The 25,488-nt window shown below is 41.7% G+C and overlaps 1 protein-coding gene across 4 annotated transcripts in view; it reads right to left on the reverse strand.

Annotated features, from left to right (window-relative positions):
• Nucleotides 1-10,940: 10,940 nt before the first annotated feature.
• Nucleotides 10,941-25,488, reverse strand: part of AFF1 (ALF transcription elongation factor 1) — a 136,221-nt gene continuing 121,673 nt past the window's right edge. For 3 of the 4 annotated variants that reach the window (XM_075351769.1, XM_075351763.1, XM_075351778.1), the window contains 9 exons: nt 25,182-25,419; nt 22,783-22,877; nt 22,613-22,676; nt 18,842-18,978; nt 18,289-18,360; nt 18,095-18,188; nt 17,941-17,984; nt 15,413-15,636; nt 10,941-15,074 (listed from right to left, as the gene is read on the reverse strand). In XM_075351769.1, coding sequence (XP_075207884.1) covers nt 14,953-15,074; nt 15,413-15,636; nt 17,941-17,984; nt 18,095-18,188; nt 18,289-18,360; nt 18,842-18,978; nt 22,613-22,676; nt 22,783-22,877; nt 25,182-25,419 — 1,090 coding nt within the window. In that variant the 3' untranslated portion in view covers nt 10,941-14,952. Of the gene's footprint in view, nt 15,075-15,412; nt 15,637-17,940; nt 17,985-18,094; nt 18,189-18,288; nt 18,361-18,841; nt 18,979-19,725; nt 19,932-22,612; nt 22,677-22,782; nt 22,878-25,181; nt 25,420-25,488 lie in introns of those variants that run through there. The other variant, XM_075351774.1, reaches the window with a different exon arrangement.

Genomic DNA, 25,488 nt, shown 5'->3' on the forward strand with positions numbered 1-25,488 from the left:
TCACTGTGCTCAGTGCCCAGCCCAGTGTGAGCCACTTGTAGTGTTTGAATGGCTTGCACTGGGGGTAACAGTTATTGGGAAAAATAAATCCTGCCCCAGAAATGATCGGTCACATGTAGCCAGCCATAAACGGGACACCCGAACTGCCCAATTAGTGACTTTCATTGGGGTTCAGGTCAAGTCTTGGTCCTAAACTGAACTTTAAAGTCTGGCTGAACCCTCTCTCGTTTGTTCATATCTACTGATATGATCCTTTGATACAATGTAAAGTAGTTAGTGTACAGCTTACATAAAAGTGTAAATTTGGTGTTCCCTTTTTTCGAAGGGAGGGGGATAATGCTCTGCTGGAGTATGTCACAGTACATGTTGGCATTCATAGTTCCCTCAATGAACTCCCTCCCCACAGCAGCAGCACTTGTGCAGCTCCAAACCATGACACTTCCACCATGCGTGACTATAGGCAAGACACAAGTGTCCTTTTATTCCTCACCTGGTTGATGCCAGACATGCTTGACACAACCTAAACCAAATCAGTTTAACCTTGGTCTCATCAGACCACAGGACATAGTTCCAGTGATCCAGGTCCTTGGTCTACTTGTCTTCAGCAAACTGCTTTCAGGCTTCTTGTGCATCATCTTTTAGAAGAGGTTTCCTTCTGGGATGGTTGTCAACCATGTTTACTCTACAACCCAAATTTAGAGGGAAATGGCATAAAAATAAATATGTCTGAAAAAAGATGCAAATAACTAACCCATTCATAAAAATTTCATATGAAAGGTATTTGCATCTTTTTCCTAACTCTTGATCATGTATATCATATCTTCCTTCTGGGATGACAGCCATGCAGACAAAGTTGATACAGTGTATGGTCTGATCACTGACAGCCTGTCCCCGCTTCCCTCTCTAGCAATAGTGATAGTAATCAAATGTCTGTTTCAAAAAGACAACCTCCTGATGTGAGGCAGAGCACGTGCTGTCAACCATGGCGATGTTTGTTCTGATTGGAACCTGTCTTATTAAACCTCTGTACGGTCCTTGCCACTGTACTGCAGCTCAGTTTTAGGGTGTTGGCAATATTCTTATAGCCCAGGCCAAGGGTCCCCAACCTGTAGCTTGGGAGCTACATGTGTGGCTCACGGCTGTGTCAGCTAGGTACTATTTGCACCTGGTCTTTCAAACTGCTATAAAGAGTAGGTCTCCAGATGGAGATGGTTATATGTAGCCCCACACAGAATAACAAATCTCAATGGAGGTAGGAAGCCCTGGATATTGGTATGCTGCCTCAGTGTGGCGATTTATTTAGCAAAGCTTTGGCTGTCGTCATACTGCTAATGGGAACTCCGGGTGTCACTACTGTGAGGTTGGGAGCTAAATGTGACTCACAACCCTCTCTAAGGCAATGTGCGCACGTTGCGTTCTATTACACAGCGTAAATAGTCACTGCATGTGCGTCTCAGAACGCAGCCGAAAAGCTACGTTCTGAGACTCATTCGGCAGAACGCAACGTGCGCACATTCCTGCGTTCTGGATGCTTGCTCTGCCATGGGAAAAGCATCCAGAGCGCACATTTTTGACAGTGCGGTCCCACTCGGCTCTGCTGCATCCCCATAGACTTGCAGCAGAGCCAACTGGGACCGCACTGTCAAAAAGAGCACATGGCTGGCTGCGGGAGACAGCCGCGCAATCAGAATGAACTCTAGTGAACTTCACCCGACTTCATTGTGATTGCGCGGCTGTGCGTGTGCCGCGGCTTGATTTGCGGTCACAGGTGAAGGACTCACCTGTGACCGCAAATCTGAGTGACTGAAGTGAGCAGCGTGATCACAGGTGCCGACACTCAGGTTACCCGCGGCCACAGGTCTCGGGTGGAGGACTCTAGCTGGCCGCGGGTAACCTGAGAGACGGCTCCGCTGACAGTGCGGCTCACTTCAGTTTCTGCGTGGAGCGGACAGGAGCGGTGGTGTTGTACAGCCGCTCCTGTCAGCTTCATGTAGCAGAGCTGGATACGTTGCGGGACCTCGTGGATTACGCTGGACCTGGAGGGGTGTTTCGGGATTTTAATAAAGTGGTGAAAGAGGGTGTTTTTTATTTTTATTTCAAATACACTGATAAATCATTTGTGTTTATTTACTTTCACTTACATCATTGGGGGTGTCTCAGATGCATGCAATGATTAACGTAGGACTTAGTGGCAGCGATGGGCTGCCATTAACTCCTTATTACCCAGATTGCCACTGCACCAGGGCAGTTCTGGATGAGCCGGGTAGAGTACCGGGACTGTCGCATCTAATCCATGCGGCAATTCCGGGCGTCTGCTGGCTGATATTTTTAGGCTGGGAGGGGCTCCCCATCCTGAGAGGGGGTGGGGGGGGGGGGGGGGGGGCTGCATGCCTTTTTTTTTTTTTATTTATTTATTTTACTGCACCAAAGACCCGCCCACCGGTGGCTGTGATTGGTTGCAGTGAGACAGCTGTCACTCAGCATGGGGGTGTGTCTGACTGCAACCAATCATAGGCGGGGGAAGCAGGGAATACGAGATTGGATAATAGGCGGCAGGCTTTTTCAAAAGCAGGAGAAGCTGCCGTAGCAGTGTGACAGATATGCAGCGCTGCGCCCGTGATTAGTGAGTATGAGAGAGGGGGAGAGGGATAAAGCGACAGAGGGGGAGGGAGAGACCAACTGACAGGGAGACACAGAGACCGAGACTGACATGTTGCTTTTTTAGAACGCAGCGATTTGGCAGCCGAAACGCTGCGTTCTAAAAAAGCAACGTGGGCATGGATTAGGCACAATCTTCATAGATTGTGCTCAGGACGCATGCAGTTGCGCTGCAGTGCAGATCGCAGCGTACACTGCATGAAAATACGCAACGTGCGCACATAGCCTAAGGCTATGTGCCCACGTTGCTTTTTTTTTTTTTTCTTCATGCTTTGCAGCAGCGTTTTCAACTGTACCTTTTTAATGCCAAAATGCATGCGTTTTGATTTTCCAGCAAAGTCTGAGAAATAAGGATTTCTTGTGCACGCCATGCTGTTCTAAATGCTGCGTGAACTTTGCATTTTTTTTTTTGGGCAAAAACTCTGCGTTTAAAGAAGCAACATATCAATTGGTTTTGCCATTTTGGCTGTGTTTCCCATCCATTTAATTAAATACAAAACTGCAGTGTTTCTAAAAGCACTGGAAGAGCACTAAAAACTCATGAAAACAGCAAGGTGCGCATAGGCTACTTTTTATACTTTGTACATGCATTTTTAAAGCCCAAAGTATTGCCCTGTCTTCCAGAGGATGCTTTTTGAACTGCAACTACCTTCTACGCAAAGCGCGCACATAGCCTTAGAGCTGAATGTGGCTCTCATGGTCAGAAAGGTAGGGGACCATTGCCCTTAACCATCTTTATGTAGAACTGGTTTTTGTTTTTTTTCTTTCTCATCCTCAATTCTTTGCAGTGAGGTGCTATGTTAAACTTAGTGACCAGCATATGAGTGTGTGAGCGATAGCAACAAATATAACACCTGTTCCCCAGTCACACCTGAGACCTTGTACCACAATCACATAACATCAGGGTGGGAAAATGGATAATTGGGTGCAATTTATCCATTTTCACTTAGGGATGTACTCACTTGTTGACAGCGGTTTAGACATTAATGGCTGTGTATTGCTATTTAGACGACACACCAAATTTACAGTTATATAAGCTGTACACTGACTACATTGTATGAAAGTGTTTTAGCTTGAATTTTTATACCATCTTTTCATGTGACAGCAAGTCCCTGTCCTGTGCTTATCTTGGCTGTGTAACAAGAGGAAAAACAGCATGTGGTTTTTTTTTTTTTTAATTAAAAAAAAAAAAAAAAACAACTCCTGTGCACACCTCCCTCACTTTTGATATTCAGCTATTATAAAGCCTGATAGCTGGGGGGGCTGGTATTCTGACTGGGGAGACCCAGCCTAAAAATATCAGCCTCCAGCTGCCTGGAATTGTTGCATCCATTAGATGCAACAAGCCCGGCGTTGTACCTGGCTCTTCCTGTTGTCACTGCATCAGGGCAATCGGGGTAATAGCAGGGGTTAATAACAGCCCACAGCTGCTAATATAAGCAAGGATGGTTGACCTTAGGGAGATCAACATCCAACACCGCAGAGACACAATCGTGTTTCTCAACGTAGTGATTCTAGAGCAATGCCCCCTGGGAAATATTCAAAAGCTGCTAATAAGCCCTACATGAGTGGTAGCGATGCGGGTGTGATTGATGCCTGCCAAGTGAAAGTACATAAATAGACAACAAAAAAAAATCTATTTAAAATACAAAACCAACCCTCTTTCACCACTTTATTAACCCCAAAACACCCCCGCAGGTCAGACGTAATCCACACGAGGTCCCACGATTCAGCTCTGCTACACAACTACAATTCCCATGTCCCCACTCTGACAGTAAGGAGCCAGGTGCTACAGACTAACAAATGCAGTATAAGCCTCTACCCGGACCAAATAGTCCAAGTGATTTCTAATTATTGTCACAAATTGATGTTCAGAGCAGAGACGTCTTGCTTTTTAAGTTAGACAGTACTCTGCTTTCCCCTTTTGGTGCCTCTAATACAATATGGCACCATCAAATATATTAAAGGGGTTGTCTGAGACTATGCGGAAGTTGGTTTCTTATTTGTCCACTTTGTTACTCGGTTCGGAAGTTGGTTTCTTATTTGGCAATTTAATATTCAGTTTTTTACAGGTTTAACAACAAAAATAACATCACAATAATAAAATACAATGTACTGTGATGTGCCTTAATCTAAATGCACTTAAAATCAGCTGCAAAAATTATAAAACTGGGAAAAAAAAAATGGGCAAAGTGGGCACTGAAGTATGTTAGGGAAAGGGTTAAAAGGCTTTGGGACACTGATTAACACCACAATTGCATATCTAGTGATGCCCTTAATTAAATTCAAGTGACTTCAGCCTGGCCCAAAGAGGTTCTGGGCATCAAAGTGGGCAAATGGCCAGTTTTCACAGATTTGATTAAGGAACTGGTGTTTTTCAGGGGTTAAATGGCTTTGGGCCAACTGATCTCACACCACATTTACATACCTAGTGATGCTGCACATCAAATTCAGATCACTCCATCTTGGCCCAAACAGGTTCTGGGTATCAGAACTGGCATCAAAGTGGGCAATTGTGAAAATTGTGGTTTTGCCCACTTTGATGCCAGTTCTGATGCCCGGAACCTGTTTGGGCCAAGCTGGAGTGATCTGAATTTAATGTGGGGCAGCACTAGGTATGAAAATAGTGTGAGATCAGTGGCCCAAAGCCATTTACCCACTTTAAAAACACCAGTTACTTATTCAAATCTGTGAAAACTGGCCATTTGCCCACTTTGAGAAGTATACAAGGCACTCGCAAGATGATTTGAAGAAAAAAATGTATTCATGTGCGTAACAAAAACGTTTTCGGTCCTATGTGGACCTTCCTCAGTAGCACTATACAGAAATAAATAAATACAAAAATAAATACAAAATAAATGGTATACAACAAAGAGGAAAAAAATCATACAAACAGTGGTAATAAATGACATACATGTGTCAATTCTGTATTATTCACAATATTCAAAATTCATATTGGGTAAAAAAATGGATCAAAAAAACTGAATATAAAATATATATATGTGTGTATATATATATACACACACACATTATATATATATATATATATATATATATATATATATATAATGTGTGTGTGTGTATATATATACACACATATATATATTTTATATTCAGTTTTTTTGATCCATTTTTTTACCCAATATGAATTTTGAATATTGTGAATAATACAGAATTGACACATGTATGTCATTTATTACCACTGTTTGCTTATTTTGTATTTATTTTTGTATTTATTTATTTCTGTATAGTGCTACTGAGGAAGGTCCACATAGGACCGAAAACGTTTTTGTTACGCACATGAATACATTTTTTTCTTCAAATCATCTTGCGAGTGCCTTGTATACTTCTCACTGTTTGGCTTTGGAACCTGAAGTGCACCCCAATATCTCCGACGCATATATAGGAAGTGCCATTCTCTTCTTGCTATAATTTGCCCACTTTGAGGCCAGTTCTGATGCTCAGAACCTTTTTGGACCAGGCTCGAGTTATCTGAATTTGATGTGTAGCATCACTAGTTATGTAAATGTGGTGTTAGATCAGTGGCCCAAAGCCATTTAAGCCCTCAAAATCATCAGTTACTTATTTAAATATGTGAAAATTGTCTGTGTGCCCACTTTGATGCCCAGAACCCCTTTGGGCCAGTCTGAAGTCACTTGAATTTGATTAGAAGCATCAGTAGATATGCAATTGTGGTGTTAGTGAAAGGGTTAATAGACTGAGCCACTGATGTAACATACTTCGGTGCCCACTTTGATGCTCATTTTTTGTCAGTGTTATAATGTATATTATATTAATATATATTAAGTATTTATATTACGGCACATCACTGCGTTGTATATTATGATGTTATTTTTGATGTTAAACCTGTAAAAAACTGAAAATACTAAATTGCCGAAGAAACCAACTTCAGCATAGTTTGTCCGAGACTGTAATAAACATGGTACCTGTGAATTAAAACTGCAGTTAGTCACATGTCAGAATGGCTGCATGTTGAGGAAACAGCTCGAGGCATCATAAGCACACATACCTCTCAGCCAAGAAACAGCAGTGACATGAGCTGCAATAAATCATTTCACAGACTGAGCACAGCAAAGGCAGAATTTCTCTGTCAATACTCCACACTAGAAGCCATCTATATTAGGCTAGGTTCACATTTCTGTTGTTTTAAATCTGTCAGGTCCGTCAGCAACGAATCAGTCGTTTTTTAGATGTCAACTGACGCAACGGATGTGTTTTTCACAGGATTTCTTTCACAGGTATCCTGTGAAAAAACTGATCCGTCGCGTCCATTACATCCGCTATGCGTCCGTTTTTAAACGGATCAGTCATGATCCGTTTGTGTTTGGAACAGCCCAGTGGGTGTGCCAAATATGCTGGGCATGCTCAGTAGAGCATGACGGAATCCAGCGCTGGATTCCATTGTAAGACAGATTACGACGAAATCCAGCACCATAGACATCCATTACGAGCTTGACTGATGGCGACAGATTCCTGCGCGGCAATTTTGATGGCCAGAAAAACATTACATTCTGCGTTGCTCCCGCCCTGCGGTCAGACAAAAAACGGCTGACCACGGTGCAGCGGATGCAACGAAAGGTTATCAGTCGCAATCCGCCACTAATACAAGTCTATGGGACACAATGGAATCCGCTAAACGGATGCCGTTGTTTACCATAGCCGCGGATTGTGACTGATACATTTTAACGGAAATGTGAACCTAGCCTTAGACTGCTGACAGTTTTGTTCACAGAATCTGCACTTGTTATGGGTCACTGCCTCAATTTTTTTCTGGACCTAGTGACCTATGGTCTACATTTTTCTATAATATTGCTAGCTGGAGGCACAGCTCCAATGTTTTTTGTTCCTTCTGGACCCTGCTATAAAAGAACATGAAAAGGAGAGGTACATGCCGCACATTGTATTTATTTCCACCATTAGGAGGGGTTCATAGCTCCATTACAGTGAGTCTTGATTGCTACTGAAGGGATTATGCCCAAATTGCAGGGAGAAAAAAACCCCCAAAAACAAACAGCTGCAGAGCATCTCCTAGACTGTTGCATTAGTGCAGTATTGCATTATTGCTATTAGAAAGTAGCTAATAATGTATAATCACTCAAAGCTATACTAATGTAGAGGGCAGAAGAGAGTATCAGGCAAGGTACAGGAGCAGACCGTGTACAGAGGCAGAGATTATTCTAAAGGTAGAATGCACTGTTAATGCTGCAAAAAGAACCAACCTGCAAGAAGCCAGCTAAGGCCCCTTTCAGATGTACATGTTTGATCAGGTACAAGCCACATGCATCAGTATGGTCATACGTGTTTGCATATGTGTGACATGTACCGGAGACTGAAGATTTTCTATATTCACCTGTATCCAGCGCTGTTTTTTTCAGCTCTGCTGTCTCCTGCTTCTGACCCCCGCTCATTATATTAATTGATTATTTACTGCACTCAGGACCTGGAAGTCGGAGCATCGTGGGGACAGCATCGCCAGTGACAGGTACAGTGCCTTGCAAAAATATTAGTCTCCCTTGAATTTTTCAACCTTTTCCCACATTTCAGGCTTCAAAACATAAAAGATTAAAGTTTTAATGTTATGGTGAAGAATCAACAACAAGTGGGACACAATTGTGAAGGGGAATGATATTTATTGCTTATTTTTAACTTTTTAAAAAAAATAAATAAAATTGGGGCGTGCAATATTATTCCTCCCCTTTAAGTTAATACTTTTTAGCACCACCTTTTGCTGCGATTACAGCTGCAAGTTGCTTGGGGTATGTCTATCAGTTTTACACATTGAGAGACTGAAATTCTTGCCCATTCTTCCTTTGCAAACAGCTGAAGCTGAGTGAGGTTGGATGGAGAGCATTTGTGAACAGCAGTTTTCAGCTCTTTCCACAGATTCTCGATTGGATTCAGGTCTGGACTTTGACTTAGCCATTCTAACAACTGGATACGTTTATTTGTAAACCATTCCATTGTAGATTTTGCTTTATGTTTTCGATCATTGTCTTGTTGGAAGACAAATCTCCGTCCCAGTTACAGGTTTTCTTCAAGAATGGTCCTGTATTTGGCTCCATCCATCTTCCCATCAATTTTAACCATCTTCCCTGTCCCTGGCTGAAGAAAAGCAAGCCCAAACCATGATGCTGCTACCACCATGTTTGACAGTGGGGATGGTGTGTTCAGGGTGATTAGCTGTGTTGCTTTTTGCCAAACATATCATTTGGCATTGTGCCCAAATAGGTCAATATTGATTTCATCTGACCAGAGCACCACCTTCCACATGTTTGGTGTGTCTCCGAGGTGGCTTGTGACAAACTTTAAATGACACTTTTTATGGATATCTTTGAGAAATGGCTTTCTCCTTGCCACTCTTCCATAAAGGCCAGATTGTGCAATGTATGACTGATTGTTGTCCTATGGACAGACTCTCCCACCTCAGCTGTAGATCTCTGCAGTACATCCAGAGTGACCATGGGCCTGTTTGCTGCATCTCTGATCAGTCTTCTCCTTGTTTGAGATGAAAGTTTGGATGGACGGCCGGGTCTATGTAGATTTGCAGTGGTATGATACTCCTTCCAGTTCAATATGATCGCTTGCACAGTGCTCCTTGGGATGTTTAAAGTTTTGGAAATCTTTTTGTAACCAAATCCGGCTTTCAACTTTTCCACAACAATATCACGGACCTGCCTGTTGTGTTCCTTGGTCTTCATGATGCTCTCTGTGCATTTATACGCAGACTTTATTACACACAGGTGGCTTATATTTATCATCATCAGTCAGTCAGGACAACATTGGATCATTCAGAGATCCTCAATGAACTTCTGGAGTGAGTTTGATGCACTGAAAGTAAAGGGGCCGAATAATATTGCACGCCCCACTTTTCAGGGTTTTTTTTCTTTAAAGTTTAAAATAAGCAATATATTTCATTCAGCTTCACAATTGAGTCCCACTTGTTGATTCTTCACCATAACGTTAAAATTTGTGTCTTTAATTTTTCAACCTTTCCCCACATTTCAGGCTTCAAACAAAGGGAGCCGAATACTTTCGCAAGGCAGTGTAAGTATCCAGTAAGCAGTGTGTGTGCAGTGACGTCCAGGAGGTAATTGGAGTTCCCAATGAGCTTTGTTAACATCCTGATTAGTGTTGAGTGGATCCGAACTGGACGGTTTCAGGGTCCGACCGGGACCCGGGAATCCGTCTCTCAGTCTGTCTCTCTTGCTCTCTCCTCTTTTTCCAAAAATAAGACCTCCCCCAAAAATGAGCCCTAGCAGGGATTTTCAGCAATTTCGGAGTACCCCCGAAAATAAGCCCTAGTTGCGGATCAATAATGAAGTGTCCTTGCAGCTAAAAAAAAAGTTAGATACTGCAGTACACTTCAATATATACAGCGGGCTCCCCGTAATCACACTCACCCCACGCTGAGCGGCAGGACCTGCAGTGATCGCACCCCCGCACACATCTGATCTCACACACACACTCACCACATCCAGCGACACAGATCTCTTCTCACCGGCAGAATCCTGAGAGGCAGTGCGATGGAGCGCAAGGACCTGCAGCAACAGGACCTGCAGCTGGACATGTGACTTCCTCCCATCATTTCCTGCGGCTGGAAGCACTTTATGTGATGTGATATGAGCCTGCGATCTGGTGTGTGTGTCAGCCAGCAGCAGGGGAGGACGGCGTGCAGCACCCACCAGAGTTCACAGGGAGGACCTGGGAGCCACGCAGATATCCAGGTCTGGTAAGTATGAGTCTCCTGGAAAGTGGGGGGGGGTCTACTTTATTGGGGGGTAAACTTACCCCCCAACCGTGTTTCTCCATGAATAAGACTTCCTCCAAACATAAGCCCTAGTGCTTTTTGGGGGCAAAAAAAAAAAAAAAGACTGTCTTATTTTTGGAAAAACACGGTAGAAAATCTTATTTCAAAGACCCGTGTTTTCTCCTTCGCATGGATCATATCAGTGTGCAATCCGTGTAACCGCCGTGCTGCTGTAGAAAAAATGGACATGTCTCCGTGCGTTTGCATGCGGGGCCACACGGTCCGTGTGAAAACCCATCCATGTTAAAAACAAATGTCACAGGTACCTGAAACACGGACGTCTGAAAGGGGCCTAAGAGACTGCACTGTGTATCTCACATTGGGATTCTGGGACCATTTAATCTGCGATCGCTCTGAATCTTGATCCCACAGTGTAAGTCACAATCCTGTGCAGATATGCATGTTATTAAATAGGTCTTGGTATCAATGAAAGAAAAGAAACCATTCATAAAAATGTATTTGATATTTTATTTACAGCTTAATTTCTGACATCTCTTTTGCCAAAAAAAGAATAAATCATTTTTCTCTGTTCTTTACATCAAATTATCCTCATCATCAACAATATAATTAACAAAATAGGAGTGGCACAGCTTCTTTGGAAAGAGATTTTCGCATAGACTTTCTTCTTTAAATAAAAGATAACATAATAAACAAAATCACAGATCTGTTCAGTCTCTCTTGCCCTAAGGAACTGTACAAGGCAGCTATAGAGTACTCACAGAAGCCCCAGAAGGCAGATCTATTCCAGAAAGAGTTAAAATTCACCAATTATCAATTGTTCTTTGCACATCTTCACATTGCACATAATTATGTGTAATTAGTGGCGGGGTCTATTGTAATGGAATCAATCACTTGACCAATACATGGAGTTATTCCTGAAATGTAGTGTCTGGCATGGCACTATGGCTCTGGTAACAGGCTGCTTACAGAACAGAGATCACTACATGCAATTTCATGGGACTTTGCTGTGGCAACTTCAATAATTTTTTTTTCTTTTCATAATTTCCTTAGGAAATAAAGTTGCCGGACACGTCATGGTTGCACGCAAATCCATCATTTAACAGGCTGGCTGGGCACTGCCACTTTTTGATGCATGACGGCAATGTCATAGTAAATGCACACAATCTCAACGTAAAACAGTCAGTTAAAGCTACGGAGTCTGCCAGGTAGCGAGAGCCAGCGTCTGTCGAAGTCATCACAGCTACTTCATAGATATTTCAGGATTTGCATGTAGGCTGTAGTGTGATACGCGGTCTAAATTAAATGTTAGACTATAAAAAAAGGATATATAATCAAGAAACTCATTAAAGGGAACTAAAAACAGTGTGAATGTGGTCCCAAAGTTTGAAAGTTATTTGCAAATCCATATTTCATAATATATTACAAATCTATAATTTCTGGGGTGCAGTATGTCTTTCGGCCTGTAGGGGTCACTGTTGCAATTAATGTGTTAACACCAGGGGAACAGTGCCACCTGCAGGAAACAAAATATATTACACCAGTCGACTAAATGAATGATGCATCACAAAAGGGCACTGCTTACGTCAAAACTTTCCAATTGACCGATAAAGTTCGTGCATTTGATATAGCATGCATATATGCACATTTTCTTCTTGTATTTATTTTAGTTTTATCACTTGTATTGCATGTAATGACTAAGACCAACCCCAGCCACCCACAACTTGGAATTGGATAAATCGGTCTAGGCAATTATTAATATCGCAGTACAGGAAATACTTTAACCAGAACTAGCATGGGGCATGAATATATAGGGCGTTCTTAAAACCGAAGTGCAGATCACATGGCAGCTGGACCAATAGAGATTATATTTCCATACTAATCCAGCAGAGGAAGCCTGTAATAAACTGAACAATATACTCCGATACCTGCTGACACCGGTCCCTAATTGCTGTATCTGAGCCATATAGATGAAACGTAACCTCCTGCAGAGTCATATGATCAGTTTATGCAGTTCCACATGAACGCACTACCAGGCCTAGCAAGCTTTGGAGAAACTACTCTTAAACTATCGACCAAATCAATAATAAATTAGTATTTTTAGGATGATCAGATAATAAGTCTCCACCGTCCTGCAAGCTGCTTCATATAAGTATAGTATTTCCAGCTAAACTGAGAACTACCAACCCTAGTGTACAGGATGACAAAGAACCGGAGAGTAAAAGGTTAATCCATCTTGCAGCATTCCCCTTAATGAAATGGCCTTGAACAGTTTCAGGTCTTAAGTGTCTAATTAGGGTTTGGCTTGATAAACTCGCATGCAGCTTGGAGGCTTTTCAGGATCATTGCCAAAAAACGCAAGTTGTCCGTCTGCAGGGTTTTAATGAAAATGTGGTTTTATTCCCAGCGCTCAGTGAAGATTCATGGAGGAGAGCCACTGAAGATGAGCGCATAGCAGGCAAAGCCTTGCTTAGGCACCATCCAGATTAGATTAACCGTTCGATTACCCTTTAGGTTGAGACATATAAGGAACTGTCGTCTGACAATGACCTTCTAGTCGATGGGACCAGCACAATACCCTGATGCCAAACCGCCTTAAGCCAATACTAGTTTCAGTACTTTATATTACACTCTAAGGTTGTATTTAGAAGAAATGCAGACTTTGGAGAGTTATAAGTCGTCCGGCGCCCCTTTACCGGCCAATGAACAATGATGGGGACAGAATGATCTCCAATACATTCAGTCTCCATACTGTATCACTATCAGCAGCACAACGCCTGTTTACACCAGATGTGCTGCCGATGCAGATTTCTTTTTTGCTTCGGTAAAGGACCAGGTCACCCAACGAATGAGGATTTTGCTGTCAAGCAGGATAATGGGGCATTGGACCATTTAAGCATATCCCTTGTGAGACATTTTGTCCTACATGTTACTACTGATCACTACATGTCTACTACAAGATGACAGCCACAAGGCATACAATCGATATATAGCAGTGTTCAGTCTATGACACATGTACCGCTAAAGTGGTATAACCAATCTACCGCAAACAGAACGATGTGTTAAGTCCTATATGTTTGTCATATAGCTGGGGGGAGAAGTATATAGTGTGTTTGATGTACTTAGGAATGTTACTGTGCTATATACTGTAGAAGCATTTAGGGACACCATTCATTTCATCAAGCCCCATAGAATAAGCCCACTGGCCTCAATCTCAACACTTTATTGATTAAGAGGACAAGCTGCCATTTAGGAAGATGCATCATTCATTTACCAATATATTTAATGCAGTGTTGTCTGTGCCTAAAGCCATAGACATAAGGAGGCAGATTCATTAAAACCGTCTTAAAGAAACAGTCTTTATTGCCCTTAGAAACCAATCACAACGCAGTTTTCATGGGAGTTTAAATTATTGCTGAGCTCTGATTGGTTTCCACGATCTATAAAAGACAGTTTTTCCTTTAGACGGTTTTGATAATTGACGCCCAAGAGGTTCAGCTAGAAAGTGGTTGGATGTATTGGATTGTAAAATAAGCCAGTATTTGTGGTCTCTACAAGATAAGTGGCAAACATGCTTTACAGGGGCGTCCCCTACCCCCCAAACCGATCATTACAACGATGTGGGTGGGTGAGCCACTTTGGGAGTCATGAAACACAAACATTACAACCCGTTGCCCCCTTGACTGGTGTGAAACTACAACTCGGCATGCTGGGAGTTGTAGTTTCTCAATAGCAGGAGTGCTGCAGACGCACAGCAGAAATTATAGAATTGGTGGCAGTGTTAAAAATAAATCCCGACATGTAGTTCCATCATTTCATTCATAGTCCTGATAGCTGAGAAAATGGTGCAAGAACCAGCGGAGATAAATGATAAAAGAATAATGTGCAAGAATGTGCAGTTTAGTTTTCGTCTTGAGAATAAGATATGACAGAACCAGGACATTTGGGAGTTGGATTAAGGCACAAAGCTTTGAATTTCTGCAGGCTATGCCCTGTCATATGTTATCCCCTGCGTCATAGCCATCTATTCCGTACAGATCAGGGTGCAGCCAGTTCCTCCATCAGATTTTAGGGCAGTAGGGAGCCGGCTTGTTTGGCAAGTTCCAGTTGTTCTGCATAAGCCTGCTGCGGAGTTACACCACATCTTAAGTGTGGAGGATGAAGATCTTCCAGAAGACATCTCTTCTCATGCTGGTTTTATTAAGAAATGTATAAAGACCACTGACTCTTCTGACCTTTTCAACACCACATTGCACTTTTTTTTTATCATCAAAAATATAAAATGTATTATTTTCTCATTGTCTTTTCCTCATCTATACACGTAACCTGATGCCATCTTTTTCAGGCAATGTTCAGCAGGTTTCCAGTTATACCAGATCCCAGGAGCCATATAGAAATATAGATATATATATTATCTTTATAGACCTAGAATTCATGAATCCATATCGTAAACTCCAGGCTTTTCAAAGTGCAAAAAAGTTCAGAGGGCAAGTGCCCTCCAGCCCAGTTTAAGTCAGACTTAACTCCAGCCTCAGCCACTGTAAACCCTGTCTGGTGTAGTGTACCAGTTCCGTCATCGAGCTGTTTAGCGCCAGGGGACAGACCACTGCACTGAGATCTGCAAAGAAATCTGAAGGAAAGGACAGCGTGAGAACAGGTCGTGGTGAAATCCAGGCTTACAATTGTACAGCATGCATCATCTGATTAGATCTTTATTCTACGGGTGTGTGAGAAAGTCAATGTTTATATGGACCTCACATGCTTAACTATAGGCAAGACAAGTTTATCCTTTTAAGCAGATAAGAAGAGTAGATCATCAAGCAAATACGAGTTGTTTAGTTTGTTAACATATGTGGCTACATTTCCATAATTACTCAAAACCCTATGTAGAAGTGTTGTCAGGACTGCAGCTATGGAAGATGGAGAAATGTTGGATTATGTATTGGTCTATACACAATAAAATCATACCTTTATTTTTCTTTGCGAGCACATCAGCTTGTTCCCATATGTCATAGGCATAGAGGAAGTAAGACGTGATATTGACGTAAGATGATGCTATCTGGTGTATCATCTGAGGGATGCTGACTGAAGGGTTCTGCCCTCCGCTGTTGCTGGCAATGGACCCAGGCTGAGATCCTCCAGAGCCGGCAGGTGAAGGTGTGGGGGACATGGGGGAAGGCGTACCAGTACTTCTACAAAGCAAAAGGTTATCCAGTTTTAGACATGAACCAAGTGATCTATTTTATTAAAGGAATTACATGGAGGCATTTTTTACGTTTTGGGCACTGACACTACACTGGTTTGGTATAATACTACAATACGTTATAAAAACTACCTGCTGTTCTTTATTATTAAAGAAAATAAAATATAAAAAAAGTAATTGAACATAAAAACACGCATTTTCTTCTAACATCATAATCCCACATGAAAAGGTTTTTTCAATTATTAAACGGGTATCTGTCAGCAGGTTTTTGCGGCGTATAGCATGAGGTATGGGTTAAAACAACGAATTCAACTATGTGTCTCTTATCATACTGTGTGCGGTTTACTTATAATGAAGGCTTTATCACTAGTTGGTCATCACTGTCAGTTTTGAGGTCACCAAAACCAAGCCCCATCCTGTGATAAGCAGCTCCCTGTCCATAAACACATTGTACATAAAGAGCCTGGTGTGGGCGGGGTTAAGCTTTCTCAACTCCACTTCATCCTACACCCAAGAACTCAGTTTACTGGGTGCAGCAGTTGTGACAAAGTGATACACCTTTGGAATCAGGATTTCTTTACCTACATTATGTTGCTTTCGGATGAAATAGCAAAAACCTGGTGACAGATTCCCTTTAAATCAGTGACTTGTCTTTTAGAAAACAGTTTACATATTTTTGTCTTACTCATTCTGGCTATAAACTATTCCTACAAAAAAAAAAACAAAAAACCTTTTTGCAGAGACTATTTTTATAGTAACTTGCAGGGGTTTTTTTTAGTACTTTTATTAGTCCTTTTTAGTCACGCAAACAGTTTTGGAGGCCTTACTGAAAGGGCTTTTTTACCCTTCCATTTTGTTTGGGCTGTGATAAAAAAAAAAAAAAAAAAAATCAGCAAGTCAACTACTAGCACTACAGCCAATTGCTGGGCTCAGCAGTAGATGGGACAAGCCGCTGAGCCCAATGATTGCTCCCAGTGATTGCGTACACGCTGCAGACAATCACTGGATTCAATGGCTGGTACTGTCTACTGCTGAGCCCAGCGACTGGCTTTAACTGTTAGGCTATGTGCGCACATAGAGTTCTGTCCCTGCAGAAATTTCTGCAGCGATTTGAACAGCACACATGCACTTCAAATTGCTGCAGAAAGTCCGTAATGAGAAAAAAAAAAGCCGATTCCATGCGCTCTGAGTGCAGCCCCTCCCATAGACAGAGCGGGGGATGCATGCAGAGCGCACAGAATAAGTGACATGTCACTTCTTAGAACGCGTGCTTCGGGCAGCAGCCGAAGCGCTGCGCTCTTATACGCCACGTGTGCACGTCTCCTGCATAATCTTCATAGATTATGCTGGGGACGCAGGACGCATGCAGTTACGCTGCGGTGCAGATTGCAGCGCAACTGCATGCAAATACGCAACGTGCGCACATAGCCTTAAAGGGCTTCTTAGTACAAAATGACTGTTGAATCCAAGCACAGTCGCTTGGTGTTACATGACGGGGTTAATCATTTCAATACACCTTCCCACCTACTTGTTTCCCTCTATCTCCCCCTCTTTAGCCAGAGCTCTCTATCGAAGGGTGGAGATAGAGAGCAAACATGTGGGCAGGTGTATTTAAATGATTAGCCCTGTCGTGATGCACTAGCGCCTGTACTTGGATTGAACAGTCATTCTGGCTGGAAGAGTCCCTTTAAACAATGACAGGAGCAATAGTGGAGATACAGTCCTGGCCCTGGGGAAGTAGGGTATCAGCCGATTTTATTCAATTTTAACATACCTTAACACACCAATGATTAATTCATAAAAAACATTGTTTAAATGGAATATATCACATCCCAAAAAAATGGTATTTGCCTGCAGATATAGGGGTAATCTGCAGGTTATGCTGATTTACTGGTAGAGCAGCTACAGGTAGAAAATTAAAGTTTTATTCTCCCTGCAGCCCCTTGGTTCCATTCATTAAAATGGCACAGGAGGCTCACTATACAGCGAGTGCAATGGCACACTGACAAAGTTTACTCTGCACACAAACACAGCAAATCAGGCTGCCTGTCAAGGTGTTGTGGCCTAATGTGATCGTCACACAAGTGATTTCTTAAGAAAGTCATCCCTTATTCTGAATCTATTAAATCACTGCGTCTCCATTGTTTTCAGCAGGGCTATAGATCAGGCAGTAATGGACTTTGAAGCTTTTAGTAATGAGATTGAAGTTTGTTTAGTCTACCAAGGGTTTTGATAAATCAAGGGGGAAAAAACACCCCTAAAATAACTACTTTAATAATAAAACTTTGCTTACCTAGCAACACATGGAGAAGGTGCCTGTGCAGCCCTGGATGAACTCTAGAATTAGAGAAAAAAAATGATGTGAAACTCAAATGAAAAATATACAATAAAAACATTTTGCAAGTAAATCAGGTATTATTTCTCTTGGAAAATTAAAGTATTTTTACCTTGAAGTGTTCCCCAAGAGTGCGGGAATACTTTAACGCAGTGTCTTTTTTGTAGCGGAACATTGCCATGTAGAGAACGGACTGGCAACGCATGCTAGATATCACAAAGAAAACAAAATATTGGATTTATGCAACCGTGAAATTTAGTATAGCTCGATACTATGTAGGAAAACACGATATACATAGATACTTACCATAAAACTGCAAATGATTTTTCATGTGCAGGTGCTAAACTATCAGAGAAGTTCTTCAACTTCATAATAAACCTATAGGAAATATACAAACATTTTGCCAGTTACCATATGAAAATTTCATAGAATAAAATTACACCAATAAAATGAGAATTTGGTTAACGGATATAGACACATTTGGGAAAATAATGGTTTACAATACAAAGTTTGCATTGTTTTGCTTTTACCAGCTCTTTTGTTTCTCTACGCATTGCTGGTTGCAGAACGAGTTAACAAAGAGTCCATAAGTGAGCTTATTCTGATGGGGAGTGGGTAACTTCGGCTGGTTCTCTCAGCTGATTTCTGATCAGTGTTCAGCTGGCCTTTTACGTGATCATAAATTAGAAATAAAAATAAATGTAAGGGTTACATACTCCCCATCAGACATTCCCCAGCAGTAGCAGCCATTCAGCGCTGACAGCTTACCAATCACCAATGCCGGTGAGGGAATGTAGCGACATACCCCAAGTACGTGGGAGCTATATCTATGGTGCCTAGTGCAAATCTGAGAACTCACTTTATGAGATCAACGGTTTCAGCAAACATGGTGTAGGCAGATTTTGGTGCCTGTACATCTGCTTCCATTGCAATACCACACTCGATGAAAAACATGGCAGCGTCCAGGTAGTTGAAAGATTTTCCAATCTTGTCAGACTAGAATTTGGAAAGAAAACCAATAAATTATCCTATCTAAATAACGTATCTGTACAATGAAAATGACAAATTTACCATTCATGAACAAAAAAAAATTTTTTTTATTATAAATAAAGATGTATGTAGAACACACACGCACATACTATATATATATATATATATATATATATATATATATATATATATATATATATATATATATATATATATATATATATATATACACACATACATATACATATACATATATATATACATATACATACACACACATATACATACACACACATATACATACACCACACACACACATATATACACACAGTATATATATTACACACAATTCTATAATATAGATATTCACACACAGTATAGCATATATATGCACTATACTGTATATATAATGTATATAAGAATGCACATTGATCAGGATTCTCTAATGAGACACCGAAGTTGTGCACTTGCTGACGAGTACAGTGCGGCTGGCAGCTATGATGATGATTTGTGGGTTTCTTGGGTTATCCCACTGCTGTAATGGATTGCACTATAAAAACATTTGCTTGGGGATAATTTATGAGGTTATTAGGAGCTTCAAGGCCCAAGAGACAAAGACCCTGCTGAAAAATTAACAATGCAAAGAGTAGGTGCCAAGTACACCTTGGCTCAAGGCCATCAGCACTGCATGCAATGATATATGATCCGTGTCTATTATATGCATTTTGGAACAATAAATACTTTCAGTAAAAGTTGGTCGGCAGTTAGACTTCCACGTTCCATAGGTGGGCTTCCTCTGGGTCTTGTGGTCATGCTATGGCTCCCAGTACATAGCAGTCGTCTCTGAAGCAGTTAATAGGGCTTTGGCTCTGCACTGGATTGCTGAGGGATTGGCTAATCTTCCTTACAGGAATGTAAACAGTGGGGGCAGCCTCCAGGAAACATATGGCAGACAGCACCTACAGCACACAAACAGCCCAGAGGGGACATTCTCACTGTATAAGTCATGAGATGGTGTTATTAGACCTCATTCGGACTTCTGTAAACATGGACCACTGTTCAGCAGTGTTATCGCTCCCATTGTCCTCCGTGTTTGGTCATTGTGTCAGGTTTTTTTTAAAAAAAAAAAATGACAAAGCTTTCTCCATCACAAACATGGACGGCACACTGAGGTCATGAGTGTGCTGTCTATCAGGGATCCATAGACTTGTATGGCTAATTTTGAGCCATGAGTCGGCTCAAAGACAGAAGTCCGCCTGATTTGTATTGTAGACAGCCCATATGGAGATGTGGAGAAGTGAACAGCTCTATAGGCTATAATAGACATGCTGTATCTATGGGAACTATGTACAGAACCCGTATGTGATTCACAGGCGTCTGATCACTATGCACCCCATCTAAGGCCTCATCCGGATAAGGTAAATGTGGCAATCCCCCCCCATAAGCTTTGCTCTGATATACTGATGGTGTATGGTTTACTCCTCACTCATTCTCGGGTATGGGGTTGTCCTCGTCTGTCTACAGTGTGTTGCACAGGGTAGTAAGGCAATTTATTAGAACACATAGGAATAACAGGTACGTTGGTTATCAGTTTTTGGATAACAAGTGTGAAATCCATCTCCCAGTGACAAGGTGTTCCCATGCATTAGGTTTTCTCCATTGATGGCTACAGCAGACATCGGCACCTGCACATTACACTTAGGCTATGTGCCCACGGGGACAGTGTCCTGCGGTTATATCCGCAGGACATTCTGCAGGAGATCCCAGAAAACCGCATCACAACTTTGTCTGTTTACATGCTGCGGTTTTATTGCGGAATGTCGTGCGGATATGGTGCGGGCATTCTGCATGGAGGATACAGTGCCATGGCTTCAGCACTGCATCCTCAATGCAGAATATGTGCTGCAGTGATCAGGAGTTCATACTCCCCTCCATCACGCAGCACCTAGCTTTCCGGCGGCCGGGTCACTGTCAGCGTCTGCAGGAGAAGGTGGGCGTGCCTGAACTAGCTCCGGCTGTCACATGACTGGAGCTCGTGCAGGCCCCGCCCACCCCTTCCTTCCTGTACCTGGATCCACCGCGCTGCTGTACACCGGACAGAGAAAGTGACTCGGGTGTCTGCTATGGCAGGTAAGTATATGGGACCCTGCGGAGAAATCCGCAGGAATAATTGACATGCTGATTTTTCCGCAGGGAAATCCGCATTATTTCCGCTGCGGAAAAATCCGCAGCGTGGGCACAGCAGTTCCCAAATGCCATAGAAATGGCTGGGGAGTAGCTGTGCTGCAGATTTTTGAAAATCCGCGGAATTTCCGCGAAAAATCCGCGGCAAATTCCCCGCATTTTACGCAGCATGGGCATATAGCCTAATACTAAGGTGTACTGGCTCTTGTTTTTGCTTTAGTGTGTTGGACAGGTTCAGATATTATAAGCTGCCTTTTGTACTGCCTTATAGCGTTCTTTATAAAATATACTGACACTGAATGCTGCAGTCTTCCATGATCGTTATATGTGGCAGGGTAAGCAGTCTCTTCTAAACTGCCCTTCACAGAGGATAAAAGTTACCTGAACCCTGTAACCTGCCTAGGTCATATGTGTGTGTTGCCAGGGGAAAGATGGATCAGGCATATTACAATGTACAAGGATTGCATTATACAAATGTATCTTCTATCCACAGGTTAAGTGATATGTATGATTGCTGTTGGCCTGAGTACCGAAGACCCCAGAGATCATGAGAATAGGGTCCAAAGTAAAAAGGAGCAGTAGTGCACATACCTAACCGTTGTTCCAGTCAAGGTCTATGAAAGCGCTGGACACCCATCTACACTGCTACTACTCCCATATACCATTCACATAGGGAATTTAAAGACTCTTCTTGTGATTAATAAAAAAAGATGTAGAAAAGGATGGGAGATAAATCCTAGACACACAATGAGTTTAACTGTGCCTAGGTGCACATACTCAGATCATAGATTTGGCGTCATTAAAGGGAATCAGTCAGAAGGATTTGCTACCTCATCTGAGATCAGCATGATGTAGGCAAAGAGATTCTGAATCCAATGATGTATCATTTATATTAATGGCTGCAGCAGTTTTGACTCAGGGTTTTTAGGTTTAATTATGTAGCTGAGCCCAGGGATCTGTCCCTGTCCACATCAGGCTCTCAACAGAGCTTGATACCTGACTGTAAATGTACAGTCAGAGGAATGAGAATGTTGGACTTCTCTGCTCATGAGTTTCTAGTCCTGTAATGATAAGTGTCCTGATGCTTAAACAGCAAATTAACAAAAGATCGGACTTTAAAAAAACAGGCATGCCTGAACTTAGTTTGTTAACCTTTGCAGCATGCTGGCTTCAGCTTACATAGCAAAAACCTGCTGACAGATTTATTTAATAATGGTGCCTCTTGCTTACATTTTAATTGGACTGAATAGAAATTCAGGAGAAAGATCTTAAATTAAAGCTAATGATTTCAGAAGAGACACTTTGTGTAAAGTTCACTACTTTCTGTCAGTTAAATATCGCCTCAGTACTACTATGAGGCATTTGTGGGTTCATATAGTGCCAATGTCATCCAAAAGCAAACAAAACTATGGCATCAAATGAAAGGCTAGTCCAAATACATGTGCAACAGGCTCACCATGGCATCAGCTTTATGCTTCAGCTTCTTGGCCTCCTTCATGTAATGTTCTGGTGAATGTAACCTGTAGAGAAGTCAGAGGATTTTAGAAGCACACGTCACAATACAGCCTCCAGGACACAGCAATATTCCCAGGGGGGTTTAACCAGGTAAGAATACAACACACGTACTTCTCTTCAAACTTCAGCTGAGGTCTTGTTGGCTTGGCATTACCATTTGGCAAAGAAGGCACTGGGAAAGGATTTGTGTTATTTTCTGCAGAACCCTGGAAATTTTTATAAAAGATTTAGTCCATAATTGTTAGGGTAAAAGTACTAACACTATAAGGTCTATATATAGAACATTCTTTTTATTTTGAAAGCAAATACTGGACTTGAAATATGTATGCAAGATTGTATGAAAGTATTAAGGAGCAAAAAAACCTGATGTACTACGTAAACCTGCTCAATGCTCCACGCAACGTACCATGTGAGCCTTCTCCACGAGTATTATTCTATTATATATTCTAATATCTTCTTTATGCTCACAAGTGACAGTAAGGGAGCAGATGGAATGGTTGTTTAGGGAACCTGCCCGACAAGATTAGCCTCTCCACAAAATGAGATTGACAGGTGAGGCCTTCAGCATCATACACTTGCCTATATATCCTGCTCGGCCACCTGAGTCATGTTGGCTAAACTACAGGCAGCATGAATCCTAGTTACATAGTTACTTAGGATGAAAAAAAGACCTAGGTCCATCTAGTTCAACCTTCCTCAATCAGAGCCTGGCGGATCAATTGCAGCCATATATATTTTTCTATTATCCATTCTGGGGAGCAAACTAGTCCAGCACTAGTCCTTTGTGCCCAAGGCTCGTTTTTTTACACTGTCACTTCAGACTATTGACAGGTTTCCCATAGCAAGAGACCTGTCAATCACTAACAGAAGAGAGGTATGAAGCCAGCTGAGGATCGTAGCTTGAGAGTAGACTAGGATCTTTACAGATTATTGTCTCAGGAACACCAAAGCAATTCAGGGAATATACCTTGGCTGCATTTGGCCAGCCAAGCTCGTATTCATTCTGCCCGTGCTGTGGGCAGCATGAATCGGGGGACAATTTCCCTTTAAACCATTCAAACGGGTCATTCTGTCTAACATTCATGACTAGCCCTTTGTTTTTTCATGCAATCACTTTTAAGAGCCTTTTAATGTTTCTTAAAGTTAAAGAATTTTTGCATTTTTTTCATATGTGGGTATACATATATATGAATAAACATAAAATATAATAATATATAATATAATATATTATAAATATAATATATTATAAATATAATATTATAAATATTATATAATATAAATATATATAAAAATGTATGTAAAGTAAATTCATGTGTTTTTCACATTTTTGTTTTTAAAAGCATAACTAAAACTTTCTTCCTGATTTTTCATGTTCAGCAGCCACTTGTATTGCCTGCCTGTCGGAGGGGGTCTGAACCCTCACTGCTCATGCAACAGTATTACGCAGATCCTTACTGAGCACCGGCAGCCCTTCGAATGGATTCAATAGAAAGCATAGGCTTTGATCTGAATGTGCGCTCCAGTATGCTAAGCTGTGCACTTCTTGGGGGTGTAAGAAACTAGGACCACACAAATATAATTTGTAGCAATAATTGTTGTATCTTTGATAATGGGCCTCCTTCCCGCCCCCATCAGGGACGAGGTTAGAAACCGCTATTCAGACTGGCTCTTTATTTTTTATATTTCCTGCTTTATTTTTACTTCTATTTTTATGTCACAAATTGTATTCCCCATAAAGGCCATAAATGATCTCTTCCATGGCTCCTTCATGTTATCATTGCTCTTTTTCGGAGTTTCTTTAGTGACAACCATCAGAAGTTGTCACAGTCATGCCACTGGTATGAATATAATTTTAAGATCATATCTGTCACTGATCTTTGTACACACCTGAAGGAGAATTGCTATTGTTTTAGTCAAACTGTAGTAATATAATGCATTTATAAAAATGACTGTATAGTCACAGGAAAGGGGAATGAAGATAGGCCGTTCTGAAAGTAGATCAGACACATGACAGTCTAGAGTAAAGCGGACCACTCCAAATCAAAAGTGAATCGTTTTTGCACTTATTTTATTCCTCTTTAAATCCAGCATACAGTGCCAGAGATCTGGGCATTTTTATATAGTACTGTTATGGTATTTTCCAAGGGGGGGGGGGGCTCACAGAATCTCTGGGGGAGTCATTACCTTATGAACAACGCTCCTTTGACAAAGACCATAAAAAGTAACAGTAAATAAAAAGGCTCATGTATCAGGAACCAAAAGGTGGATTAAAAACAAACAAAAACAGAATATTCGAGCGAGGAGTAAAAATACATTAAGGGCAAAAACTGGACCTGGTGACACACCCGCTTTATTAGGTCAACTAATTCTGAACGAGTATAGAGGCACCAGGGCGATGCCGTGTTTTCTGATGTCTATGTACATTAACAGTTGCCATCAGTATTATATACCAGATGGAATTTTCTGCTGCACAGTCCCAGAGTGGCAGCGATTGGAGCCATTACGCATACCTTGTTGCTTTTTGGAACTTCCACATTCTTGTCCTCCACCTTCCTTTGTTTGGGAGTAGAGGGCCTTTTAGCACTTTTACTGCTGCTGGTGGTGGATTGCTGGCTACAAGTGCTGCTCTCGCTGGGTCGCCTTTTCTGGGCCACTTTCTCAGGTTTCTTCTGTGTGTGTCGTGTGGGAGATGAGCTTTTCTGCTGCCGATGTTCCTTACGGATCTCCTCTGAAGAGGTTTTAGAAACCCTGAGGAAATAACGAAATGTTAGACAACCTTGCATTTGTTTCCATCCTCTTCCATTAAAGGGAACCGGT

The sequence above is a fragment of the Anomaloglossus baeobatrachus genome, chromosome 1 (genome assembly GCF_048569485.1).
Source record: "Anomaloglossus baeobatrachus isolate aAnoBae1 chromosome 1, aAnoBae1.hap1, whole genome shotgun sequence".
Lineage (NCBI taxonomy): Eukaryota > Metazoa > Chordata > Amphibia > Anura > Aromobatidae > Anomaloglossus > Anomaloglossus baeobatrachus.